Source organism: Orcinus orca, chromosome 20 (assembly GCF_937001465.1).
Source record: "Orcinus orca chromosome 20, mOrcOrc1.1, whole genome shotgun sequence".
NCBI lineage: Eukaryota > Metazoa > Chordata > Mammalia > Artiodactyla > Delphinidae > Orcinus > Orcinus orca.
This window is the reverse complement of record NC_064578.1, coordinates 26,595,053-26,608,630: the sequence shown is the minus strand read 5'-3', so window position 1 is coordinate 26,608,630 and position 13,578 is coordinate 26,595,053. Positions and strand designations below refer to the sequence as shown.

At 38.1% G+C, this 13,578-nt stretch overlaps 1 protein-coding gene and 1 non-coding gene across 9 annotated transcripts in view; both read right to left on the bottom strand.

Moving 5' to 3' along the window:
* Positions 1-13,578, bottom strand: part of CNOT1 (CCR4-NOT transcription complex subunit 1) — a 102,043-nt gene that overhangs the window by 19,481 nt on the left and 68,984 nt on the right. For all 8 annotated transcript variants that reach the window (XR_007474200.1, XM_049703089.1, XM_049703092.1 and 5 more), the window contains exons 20-30: positions 12,800-12,924; positions 12,278-12,564; positions 11,280-11,358; positions 8,217-8,447; positions 7,751-7,891; positions 6,160-6,339; positions 4,304-4,420; positions 3,876-3,986; positions 3,457-3,534; positions 3,106-3,283; positions 2,148-2,278 (exon numbers count right to left, since the gene is read on the bottom strand). Coding sequence is in view for 7 of the 8 variants with exons in the window: in XM_049703089.1 (XP_049559046.1) it covers positions 2,148-2,278; positions 3,106-3,283; positions 3,457-3,534; positions 3,876-3,986; positions 4,304-4,420; positions 6,160-6,339; positions 7,751-7,891; positions 8,217-8,447; positions 11,280-11,358; positions 12,278-12,564; positions 12,800-12,924 (1,658 nt within the window). In the remaining variant the exon portion in view is untranslated. The remainder of the gene's footprint in view (positions 1-2,147; positions 2,279-3,105; positions 3,284-3,456; positions 3,535-3,875; positions 3,987-4,303; positions 4,421-6,159; positions 6,340-7,750; positions 7,892-8,216; positions 8,448-11,279; positions 11,359-12,277; positions 12,565-12,799; positions 12,925-13,578) is intronic.
* Positions 5,210-5,348, bottom strand: LOC117199509 (small nucleolar RNA SNORA46). Its single transcript, XR_004480758.1, has one exon. It is a non-coding gene; the product is annotated as a small nucleolar RNA SNORA46 (small nucleolar RNA).

The window sequence follows — 13,578 nt, the reverse complement described above, 5'->3', positions numbered from 1 at the left end:
GACGCGGGTTCGATCCCTGTTTGGGGGACTAAGATACCACATGCCATGCCAAGGGGCAGCTAAGCCCGTGTGATGCCAACTACTGATCCCGTGTGCTCTGGAGCCCGCATGCCACAACTAGAAAGAAGCCTGTGTGTGACAACTAAGACCCGACGCAGCCATAAATAAATGTTTAAGAAAGAAAAGAAACTTCTTTAGTAGCATGCAGAAATGCAAGAAGAATCAAGTTTACAGAGAAAAGGCTTTAAAAAAAAATCACATATTCAGTTTTAATAGGTTATGCCATATTTTTTTCCCCAAAATGATTATATTATACCCCCCACCAGCAATGCATAACCGTTTCTATTGTACCAACAGCTGGTATGATCATACTTTCAATTTTTGCCTAGTTGGGGGATTTTAAATTTTATATTGTGGTTTTAGTTTGCACTTTCCTGACAGCTAATGAGGTTTAGCATTTTCCATATGCTGGATGACTTTTAATATTTCTTCTTCTACAAAATATATCTTTAGTTTTTCTGTTGGGTTCTTTTCTTGGTTTGCAGGTTTATTTATATGCATTAAATACTAATCCTTTGTGGTTATATCTATTGGGACTATCATTTCTCTGTGGCTTGTCTGCTCACTTTCTGCATGGTACTTTTGTCTTTTAAATTAAAAAAACTTTATTGAAGTATAGTTGACTTAAAATATTACATTAGTTTCAGGTGTACAGCGTAGTAATCAGTATTTTTATAGATTACATTCCATTAAGTTATTACAAGATAATGGCTATAAGAGAAAAGGCTTTCTACAAAAACTATTATTTTCAAGATAGCAAGCGTTTTATAAAAATTTACCATACACTGAAACCTGCTTCATTGAAAGACTGCTTCCAGGTATTCACTGAATTTTTAAGAAACTTAAAAAAATATTCATGATGAACTTATAAAAATATTCAATTATTGGGAGTATTGTAAAAGAGAATCATAATTTCTAGACCTAGTTTTCCCCCAAAAAACCAAGTGCCACATCTACAGAAGCAAAAACAAACAAAAAACAGGTTAAAAATGATCTCTTTAAAACCCTTTCAAAGTCCTTTAAATACAAAACTTCAATGTATTTACGTTACGACTGTTTCAATTTCTAAAAAGCAAAGACCATGAAATCTGATTTTGAACTAAACAACTGTGTTAAGCAGAATAAGAGAATGAGGATAAACAAGCAATCATCACCCTCAATATACAGAGTAGAATACTACCTTTAAGTATAGGAAAAAGGGACTGATGGGAAGTTAAGAACAGACAATCTCACAGAATCAGGCCACAGAAACATAACTGAGCGTACTAAGTCCACTTCCAGACCTTGGCCTGGAGACTTTACACACACACACATGCACACACCAGCTCAGTTCCAGCTATCTTCCAAAAGATATGGCTTAATGCAAGGCTAAGGTGACACGATAATAAAGAAGAAAAACCTGGAGATTTCCCTGGTGGCACAGTGGTTAAGAATCCGCCTGCCAATGCAGGGGACATGGGTTCAAGCCCTGGTCCGGGAAGATCCCACATGCCACGGAGCAACTAAGCCCGTGTGCCACGACTACTGAGCCTGCCCTCTAGAGTCCGCAAGCCGTAACTCCTGAGCCCACGTGCTGCAACTACTGAAGCTTACGCACCTAGAGCCTGTGCTCCACAACAAGAGAAGCCACCGCAATGAGAAGCCCGTGCACAGCAGCGAAGAGTAGCCCCCGCTCGCCACAACTAGAGAAAGCCTGTGCACAGCAATGAAGACCCAACACAGCCAAAAATAAATAAATAATAATGATAAAATACAATAATAATAAAAAGAAAGAACAAAAACCTATGGTATACACTAAGCATCTTCTGACTATATAAGGAATACTTGGAGACTTTGATTATATTGGCAGCTTACTTAATTATCATGGGTTTGGACAAGAGGGGCCAATATAAGTGATGTCTGATCACGACTTACTTTCAGAGTAGAAAAAAGATCTCAGCTATACTACACAGCAACTCATGATCCCTACTCTCTGCCACAAAAGCCTACAACCTAGGAATCCAGAAGGAAGGGGAAGAGGGATGGGAAAGTAACCAGTTTACCTTGTCACAAAGTAGGAATTTAGGAATAGGGTGGTGTTTACTTACTGTTGGGTTTAGAGTAATGTGTGGTGCCAGGCCCGCAAGGGAATAGACATTGATGTCATGGTAACTGTACTGTGGCTGTGGTGGAACCGTGGCTGTACAGGTGGTACTGGTAGCTGGTGTTGTAGAAGTTGCTAAATGTAGAGAGATAAAATAAGAGCTAATAAAAGGAGCACACTTCTTGACTTTACTATAAAATTAGCAGGGCATCATGTGGTCTTTATCTAATTAAACTAACTGGATGGCGGGGAGGGGTGGCACAGGTCACATTCTTCCACCTTTAATTATTATAAGGGAAATTGTTATTTTAATAGAGATTTGAACAAAGCATGTAAAACTGTATCGGTGCATGGTGGGCACAGAAAGCAATCGAGGGGTCATGCCACATTAGCAGGCCCAAGCCTTGTTCGATTATTCTATATTTATAGATGTCAGTTTTCAACCTAGGCTGTTCCCTTGATTTACCTGCGGATTCTTAAACTGAGAGCTGAGAAAAAGAAGAAAAGCTGGTTCATTCTAACCACAACTCCCAATCATTCTACACTCCTACAGCCCCCGCACTTCCAGTCCTCCTGGACCCAGGTCAAATAATCCAGTCCCCTAACAGGTCGAGCTGGTCTGGCCACCCCCAGATTTGAGGAATAACACAGGTCATCATGCCAATGCAATTCTTTCTCGGAGACCTCAAACAATGTAAAAGATAACCTGGCTTAGTTGGGATATGAGAAATAACTGATTAATAATATTAGTTATGAATACCACATGAACTACCCAGATAGATTCTAATATAGTAAGACAATGCCTAAACATAACTAACTTTTCCTTAATAATTTAGAAGGCTCACCAGAAAGTACACAGTTTCAGCAACCCATTACACAGAATAATTATAATTTGTTATACGCATGGGAATGTACCATTAAAGAGAACATCTGATAAACAGAGGGCTAATTATCACACTTACTTGTGGTTGTGATTGGAGGGAGCTCTTCTGGCTGCTTGACATCTTTCTTTGGAGCAGAGAGTTGCTCATCTAAGTTCTTTAGGCGATCTTTATCCTTTAGGAGGTTTCCAGGTTTCAGCTCATTTATGTCTAATGCAAGGTTCTTGCAGAGGACCTCAATCTCAAACTTCAAGTTTAACTGCATAATTCCAGTATTCAATTAGAATATTAAAAATGAAAATTTAGCTTCATAATATACAGTATTCTCACCCATTTGTCATAGTGCTTCCCCCCAAATACCCTCTTTTTCCTGTAAATCTTAATAATGTAAAGCCAGAGAGTGTTCTTAGGGATAAGGAGCAACAAATTTACCTTTAAGTCATGTTCCTGATGTAGCTCAGCTAATACATTCATAATTGCCATTGTCCAGGGGTTGGGTGGCCTAAAAACCTAAAGAAAACCGTTATGTTAAATAAGCTTGCCCCAAAATTACTCTTTAATTTGTATTATCTAAAAGTTAAGCACTTACACCTATGTGGCCATAATAAAACCCCTAGCCTTCCCATTTACAATACTGTATTTCAGAAAAACACCAGAACCCAAAACCACCCATTAAAATCAGTCCTATAATACTACTTGGCCTCTCAATTTGGAAACCCGAGTTTCCCTGAGGAAAATTAACTGAACTAGCTCTATGTCCATAAGAACTAAGGTTATAGCCTCTAAACCTTGTGCTAAAACAAACTAACTCTTACAAATTAGCCATCAATAAAATATTAAAATTTACTCACCACACTACGAATGCTAGATTCTAAGACTTTGGCAACAAAGGGGACTACATAAAGCAACTCTTGCTGTCCTTTAACATAAGCCTCTAGCAGCAAAGATTTTACATCCAAGTCCTAGAATAAAAAACGTATTTTTAAAAGCTAGTAATATACTAGAAAATCCCTCACAAACACCCCCAATTATACCTTGCCAAACTCACCCCTGAAATTGGAATCAATAACCTGACCCTCGCCTTATGAAAAGGAAGGAGTAGCAATCATACCTTATTGGTTTTGTTTATCCTGCTAAACAATGTAAGGCCATGAGCATGCAATTAGGGATTCAAAACATGGGCCAAACTTTTACAGCCCCAAATAAAGTCAAGACTTTTAAACAGAATATGCTGTATGAACATTCTCAAGTTTTACATGAGCTTTTAGTTGAAACTCACAGTGTGTAAGATGGGTTTATTTTTAGCTAGTGTGATCATTCCTAGCCAATGTCCCAAATTCTTCAGCAAAGAACGATCAGAGAAATTGGCTGCAGCTTTATCAGAGGTCAGGAGCACCTGAAATAGTGCAGGATTAAGGAAGGTATGACAATGAGCTTATAAAAAAATATTCTCAACTAAATGTTTAAGAATTCCATTATTCTACATTAAAAACAAGCTGTCAATAGAGAACATGCCCCCAAAGTAGATCTCGTCCATGTATCATTGTGATATTTTGTGTGTTCAGTGATTTTAACCTTCAAATGCCTTTCCATTTAAAACAAACAAAAAAAAGGTAATACAAGTATATTGTATAAAGTAACACAAGGTTAAAAGTATCATGTATGGTCCCACAACTAAAAATTTTAGCTAGGTTTGAAGCAGAGACCCAACTGCAAATCTATCTGGAAGAGCTAAATTCAATTCAAATGAAGACTATAGCTATACTTTTTAAGTCCGTCCCAGACAGCAGGCATACTGAGGAACATAACAAGATTGCAGTAAATGTTGTGATCTTTAGCATTATCTCTGGAGACAACTAAGATAACTTTCTAGAATACAGTGTAATATTGCTTACACACTTATCACATTTCTAGGATACCTAATCCATTTCTTCAATTCTTTACTTCTTTCTTAAGGGGGACAGAACCAACACATGAGAGTGCCTTGGGTACACATGAAGAGTGTCTTGGGTACACACATATATCCACTTACTATATGATACCTTTTAATTTATGACTTTAAGTTTAAATCTGTAATTTAAACTTTTGTTTAAAAGAAAGGATCTTGAAATTCTGCTCCAGATTATGTGGAAATTTTTATATATCCCAATCATCCTTGCTATCAAATAACAAAGGCTGAATATAGTTATGTTCCTTAACTCCATACAGCAACAGCAGAATGGCACAAAGTCAGCTGTGCAACAGAAAGGAGACAGGAATTCTTTTGCACTACAGCGTAACCAAGAATAGGGAAAACTCCTATCCACAGGTTTAAATATAGTGCTGGTTCCTAAGCCAATATTCCAAGTTATTCAGCAAAGAATGTTTTCAGCTACATGCTGGTTCACACTGTTTTCTTGAAAAGTTATTCCTCCTAAGAAAAATACTTGGATTTTATAGAACAAGCATTAGCTTATTAGGAAGAGTTTGAACTTAAACTTCTGAGAATGCTAAACAACAGCTATTCCACAATAGGTCTAGAGTCTTGAGATATCTGGCACTTAAGACATAAGGGAAAATACTCACTGCAGCACTGTTTCTGTAATAGTGAAAGATATTATCAACCAATATAATGGATTTCTATAAGACTATTAAAAAGAGAGGGATTAAAGCTAAGAGTATATAATCAAATAATATGCGGAGGGAGAAAAAAGAACTGAAACATCTACTGTCACTTTAAACTTTAAAATTACAAAATATGTAGTCCCTCAACCCCATCTTACTTACTCTCCACTTGACCAAAAGAGGATAAATTACTAATCTACAACCTATTAACAGACCTGACACCAGAACTATTGTTTTCCTAAAAACATGCACAAAGGGTAAAGATTTCAAAACCATGCATAGAATGATGAAAACAAATTCACGAGTGGTTACTTTCAAAGTAAATAGCGCATAGAATATGTCTGTGAGACTAAATTCTTCAGGAAAATTTAGTTCTATATTTGAAACAAACCCTAGAGCAACTTTCATAAATACTTTAACATATACACATACAGGGGAAAACAGCAATACCCCTCCCCCTCCAATTACACCTGTACAATCAAGTATTCCCAAACTCAAAACATTAATAAAAAGAAATACAAGAACACTTACTTTGATGTTTCTATAGGTCTCATTCAGAACCATCTTATTAAATTCAGGATTCTTCAGTGTGTCAAGGAAGTTTGAATATAGGCTGTGAAAGTTTGGCTCAATACTGACTCTCTTCATAACCAGGTATTGTGAAACCCAAGGCATAAATTCTTCCTTCACAGTTTCCTTTAGTTCTTCAACCTAGAAAACCATTATGACATGGGAAGTATACAATTAAAAGATGATAAAATAACAGTTTTGTGTTTTCTTTCTGTGAAGAATACTACAGCACGTGCTCCTTGCAAAATCAGAAGCTAAAGTACATGCTAGGGCTTCCCTGGTGGCTCAGTGGTTAAGAATCCGCTTGCCAATGCAGGGGACATGGGTTCTGAGCCCTGGTCGGGAAAGATCCCACATGCCACGGAGCAACTAAGCCCATGCGCCACAACTACTGAGGCCACGTGCCACAACTACTGAAGCCCATGCGCCTAGAGCCCATGCTCCATAATGACAGGCCACTGCATTGAGAAGCTCGCGCACCACACAAGGAAGAATAGCCCCTGCTCGCCACAACTAGAGAAAGCCTGCGCACAGCAACGAAGATCCAACACAGACAAAAATAAATTAATTAATAAAAATAAATAAAGTACCATGCTACATCTCTCCCAATTTCAGACAGATGCTATCCAAGTACAGTATGTTCAATTCCATCTAAGTATAGAGTCAATCATCTCTAACTGGGTGATTAGAACTGAAACATCTACTGTCACTTTAAACTTTAAAATTACAAAATACGTAGTCCCTCAACCCCATCTTACTTACTCTCCATTTGACCAAAAGAGGATATATTACTAATCTACAAACCTGCTATTAACAGACCTGACACCAGAACTATTGTTTTCCTAAATTTATATCTCCAGAAATTATCGGTAAAGTTTGAAACTTCTCTTCCAAAAGGGATGCTGAGTGCTTCAAAATTCTCCCCCAATCAATTATGGTGGGATTTTCAAAGGCAGCACTTGCATTATAAATTACATCTCAAAACCCACTTGTTCAGGCTAATCTTGTTGACTAAAACGGACATTTCCAAGTATTGTCTTAGCACATAATCTTGTGCATCATTACCTTTCAGAAGCTCTACCTCACTTACTAGGTGCCTAATGGTTTCTGGGAGGGCATGAATTGTGATTAGAAAGACAAATGAAATTTCCATCATCATGAAATCATTTTCAAGTTTACTTCAAAAAGGCTATAACTCACTGCAAAACAATGTTATTTGGGACTTCCCTGGAGGTCCAGTGGTAAAGACACCGCACTTCCACTGCAGGGGGTGTGGGTTCAATACCTGGTAGGGGAACTAAGATCCCACACGCCACAAGGTGCAGCCAAAATAGAAAAAAATAAAAAATAAAAAATAATACCAGTGCTATTTAATGTCTACAAAATCCACAACCAGTAGTTGTATATCCATGTTCCCTTCATTTTCATTCTATTATCTCTACCTTTAAAAGTATTAAAAGGGTGCAGAATGTCATATATAAATCCCCCAACCCATCAAGGAGAAGAATAGAGAGCATTTGTAGTGATATATAAACTATTATTTCAGACTCACCTTTTGTGTCATATTTGACTGGGAGAGGTTGTTGAAGATAAAAGCAATTTTCTCTTGGATATTTTCTGGGGGCTCTACGATTCTCTCTGTTTGATCTGTGGCCACAAGTAATGTATCTATATTTGTAGTATTAATAGAAGGCTAAAGAAATAAAATACATAAAATAAACAAACTGAAATCCTTCCTAGATAAATCCCGGGGCGGGAATGTATACAGATTTCTTTAGTATACAAAATATACATGGTGTGTATGACTGTGTACTGGAAGTGCTGGAAAGACTATGTATTGAACTATTATTAATAGTGGCTGTGTGTGGGAAATCGGGGTGGGAAGGCAGAGAGACAAAGGGACAAATGCTTTTTTTTAGTCGGCATGTGTTGTTTATAATAAAATTAAAATACATGTTCACTACTGGATATATTACAACATATCAAATCCAACAAAGAAAAAAGACAGACCTACTTACTGGCACATCTTTCTTAAAGCTGACTCCAGTTGGCCTGGTGACTGTAACTGTTTTAGCAACAGTGGTGGTTGTTGAGGTGGTTACCATAGTGCTAACCTGACCAGCAAGGGGAGCTTTCGCTGGAACCTGGGCCTGGGCCTGGGCTTGAGCCAGTGCAATACTTCCAGGGGTTGTGATAGAGCCCTGCATTTTCACAGGAGGATCTCTAGATTGCTGTCCATACTCGATATACTATGGGGGTAGGGAGAGAGAAACACATTAAAAGAGTTCTTAACAGAAACTGAAATTTTTGAATTACACCTCGCTCACTACTGAGAGAATAGAAATTATTTCAGAGCATTCTTTTGGTTCATCTATCTCCCTTACGTCTCACCCCATTCTGGTCCATATTCCTATATCTATAATATATAATTAGATATAATATATATATAATATATATATATAATATATATATAATATATAGTGGATACCATGAACTCCTTAAGGAGTAAAGGTAAAATATTAATATGTTTCTAAAGTATTTATCAGAGAACTAGTCTAACAAAACAAGTTCCAAAAGAGTAGCCACAAATGCCTGCATATAAATTTCCTTAAATCCCTTAATACATGTAAAGTTTTAAAAATTATATAGTAAACTGATTTCTTTTTCTTAAATTTTATTTATTTATTTTTGGCTGTGTTGGGTCTTTGTTGCTGCATGCGGCCTTTCTCTAGTTGCTGCAAGTAGGGGCTACTCTTCCTTGTGGTGTGTGGGCTTCTCGTTGTGGTGGCTTCTCTTGTTGCAGAGCACAGGATCTAGGCGCGCGGGCTTCAGTAGTTGTGGCACGCAGGCTCAGTAGTTGTGGCTTAGTTGCTCTGCGGCATGTGGGATCTTCCTGGACCAGGGCTCGAACCCGTGCCCCCTGCATTGGCAGGCGGATTCTTAACCACTGCGCCACCAGGGAAGCCCAAACTAATTTCTTTTCTATTGGATGCTGATGAGAAAACCGTGGCCTAAAAAACACACTGCAATATGAGTCCGCTCTCAATAAAGCTATTACCACAAAACAGTGTATACCACACCACCTAGCCAACTGGAGGTAAGCATTATACTGGATGTTCTAGGACAAGGTTTTCTTTCCATTTCACAGACCAATAAAAGTCCTTCTCACACACAAATCAGAAGACTGACACACCCTTTGTGATACTATTTCCCACAGCTTGTACCTATAACAAAACAAACTATTATCTATATATACAATAACTTTATTCAAAAAAGGGGACGGGGCTTCCCTGCTGGCACAGTGGTTGAGTCTGCCTGCCGGTGCAGGGGACACGGGTTCGTGCCCCGGTCCGGGAAGATCCCACATGCCGCGGAGTGGCTGGGCCCGTGAGCCATGGCCGCTGAGCCTGCGCATCCGGAGCCTGTGCTCCGCAACGGGAGAGGCCACAACAGTGAGAGGCCCGCGTACAGGAAAAAAAAAGGGGGGGGGGGACATTTTCAAGGAAGGACAATCTCTGAAGAAAGTACAGCCCTTTAAATTGACTATAGAAATATAAACAATGACCTCCCTTCTCTTTTCTGGGTATCTTGTTACAGTGGGAACTAGGATCACTGCTTTGTGTGATCACTTTCATACCACCTCCCTTGTTCTCTCTAGTCTTCCAAGGCCCATATTTCCAGCTCTCAATTCCAAAAACACTTGATTGTAGTAAGCCTCTGACCTCCCATCCTAGCTTTTCAAACTCTGCTTTCCTGTCTAGTTTTCAGTGCTATAGTTTTGGCACAGTCCTCCACCCCCTCAAGAGGCATGAATACACTCCTGCCCCCCATGCTATGGTTTCCTATGCTAAACCATCATAATGACCCTACCCTCCTACAAACAAACCCAGTGGGATGAGGTAGAAAGCGCTGGACTAAATTATAATAGAATTAAAAGTAAGTTCAAATTCTGATCTTTCTGATTTCTTAAAAATATGATCTTATAAAGCAGTTCATCTTTTATTTTAATAAAGTAAAATAAAGTCAATAGAGATTAATCAACTTTCTTTGTTCTCTATAAGCTGACTTTGACCAAAGGTAAGGCAAAAGTGTGAATGTTTAGTAATCACCTAAAAATCAATCATTAAAGTAATAGTTTACAAATTTCAAGAATAATCACAAAATGTGGCTTAAAATATATATTCTCTAGGTCCATTTCCTCAGGGACTGTCTCCTTTTTAACCTCAAAGGAATCTAAGCAGGTAGTTTAAGAAGGCTGTATTTTGGGCTTCCCTGGTGGCGCAGTGGTTGGGAGTCCCCCTGCCAATGCAGGGGACACGGGTTCGTGCCCCGGTCCAGGAAGATCCCACATGCCGTGGAGTGGCTAGGCCAGTGAGCCATGGCCACTGAGCCTGAGCACCCGGAGACTGTGCTCCGCAATGGGAGAGGCCACAACAGTGAGAGGCCCGCGTACCGCACAAAAAAAAAAAAAAAAGGCAGGCTGTATTTTTAAGAAACAGCTGGTCTGAAAGTTTTATATGAAACAGCTCTGGGAATTCCCTGGTGGTCCAGTGGTTAGGACTCGGCGCTTTCACTGCCGTGGCCCTGGTTCAATCCATGGTTGGGGAACTAAGATTCTACAAGCCGCGTGGAGCAGCACACCCCCCGCCCAAAACCACAGAAACAAAAAAACAAACCAAACCACCACCACCACCGAAACAACAAAAAGAAACAGCTCTGATTCATGTTAACATTTAAATCAGAGGGACAACTTTACTTATTTTAATCAAAGAGTCCCACTCCAAATCCTTTTTAGACTCAGGCAAGGGATTCTTGGTAACAGCGAAAGATGTCTATCTCAATAGCATTATTAGGCTAAAAGAACTAGCAAAAGCCTTTTATTAAATCAAGCAAAACCACTGCTTACAAAAGGTAACCCAAAATCTGTATTTTTTCATGATTAACCTGCAAAACAAGCAACAAATAATATGTATACTTGTATCATGCCAATCATTAAGAAATCTTAATGCCATTGCCAGTAAATCCAAATTCAAATTAAAATAGATAAACCATCCAACTACGTAGGTACTGAAGACACTTACCTCCTGTAAATGATGTGGAAATTGCATAAAGTGACTAATAGAAGCCAAGTGCTGACAATACTGGGGATAGTCCTTCAATCTGCCAACAAAAACATTCATTCTTTACCATTTCATGTAAGAACAGAGGCAGCACAATTTAAAATTTTTCAAAAGCTAGTCTAGGCCATTTCCCCCCTTTCTCCCTTTGAAATACCTTATTTGAAGAGAATGCCAAAAGGAAGAACAAAGAAGTAAGGGGGTGGATATTTATGAACTTCACCCCTTTTACATCAAAAAAGTTATTACTGATTGTTTTTTAAAGGTCTTATTCCACTTAATATTAGATTACAATGAGCCACTAAAACTACTGTCTGGAAACGACTCCAAATGTTCATCAACAGGTGAATAGAAAAACAATTTGCTAATGAACCCACAGAATGGAATACTACTCAGCAGTAAAAAGAAACAGACTACTGAAACATGCAGTAACATGGATAAATCTCAAAAGCATCATGCTATGTGCAAGTCAGACTCATACACATTGTGTATGATTCCATTTAAATAATACTCTGGAAAAACTAGACAAATCAGATCAGTGATTGCCAGGGGTTAGATGTGAGGGAAAGTTAACTACAAAGGGGGAATAAGAAAACTTCTTGGGGGTGACGAAAATATTCTGTATCTTGATTGTGGTGTTGGTGGCAGTGGTTATACAACTGTTAGAATTTGTCAAACTTCAAAGAGCTGTTCACCTGAAATACTGACTTTTACGTATATAAAGTATACCTCAATAAACAAACCAAAAAAATTGCTATTTCATTTTATACTTTTCCTACCACATATTTGTCAACTGTAACGAATTTAATTGTTTTCACTTCTTCCTCTTTTACTTCATACAGTCATGAAGATTAGTTAATATACATATCATGATAAGGCATGGCAAGAATTAGTTGAAAAGTAAGCTACTGTTTCTCCTTATATTAAAAAAGAGAAGCTTCACAGGAAACCTATCCACTCACCTATTTTTAAATCTATCTAGTGCAGCAATCCCAAAATAATACATTTTGGATCCAAAAGGCTTGCGTAAGGCTTCAAGAACATATCGTAGGGCCAAACCTAATGCCATGTAAGTGACCAGTCCTTTTTCGATTATACCACCGAACAGGCAGGCTGTTATATGTAACTCTTTATCAGGGTACTGGGGGAAGAACCGATATTCTTCGAACAAGTTCCTTAGCATACAGTTAAATACTTCTCGTTCTCTCTTTATGGTAGAATCTTTAAACCTCTGTAGCATTTCTAATACCTGGAGAAAGCAAGAAAAAATAATATACACATAAAGGAAACCATTATTAAGAGCATTCCTCAAATATTCTTTATTGTTAAGCAGAATATTTAAGAATAAACTGAGCTTGAGACAAATATTAAGGTTTCCAAAGATGCACAAACATATCAAAACACTTTGTGTTGGGATTTCACTTTGAAAAGGGCATTTAAGATTTACCTAAACCATAAAGAATTAGATCGTCCTAGACACTCACCTCATCAACAGACATGGTTGGATGTGGTGGGTGATTATATATTCTCTGGAAATAGCTGTTTGCTTCATCATCTATCTCTTTACTAAAGTGCTGATTTGCCTCTGGCCACACCTGAGACAAGTCCGCTGTTAGAAACAGAAAAGCAACCAGTGGGCATTTAGGCTCTTCCTTCACTCCCCCACATAAAGCATCACTCCCCCACATAAAGCAGAGCCAGAGAGACCAATACAGTTTGAATTTTAAGGAAAAAATAAAGTGTTTTAAGTGGTCAAGTTTCAATATTCAAGTGCTCTAGGGACACAAAAGATTCTCACAAAACTGCCTTACAACCATAGTCCTACCCTAGTACTTTCTTCATAAGGATTTATCACACCATGAAAGTTCACTAGGTTCAAATTCATAATGCACTTACCCTCAATACAACCTCACTTGAGGTTAACAGATCTTTACTACTTTATTAAAAAAAAAAAATCACCTTTTACATGTAAGAATTCTCAATGCATGTGCGTGACACTTGATATAAACACAACGCATGCTACAAAACATAACATTCAGACAAGTCTTTCACACTAACATTTTAAAGTCACTGTCACTTGGTATACTTTCAAACCTTGTATGATGAATGTTTAGACCCAATGACAAGGATATTTATAAGCCAATGATACCTATGTATTTACAAAGAGGACGTCTCTGATTTTGAAATAACCTACTAAAGGAGATTAAAACTTAAAAAATTGGTTTTTGTAGCATCATATATATGGCAATACTTATGTGTACTA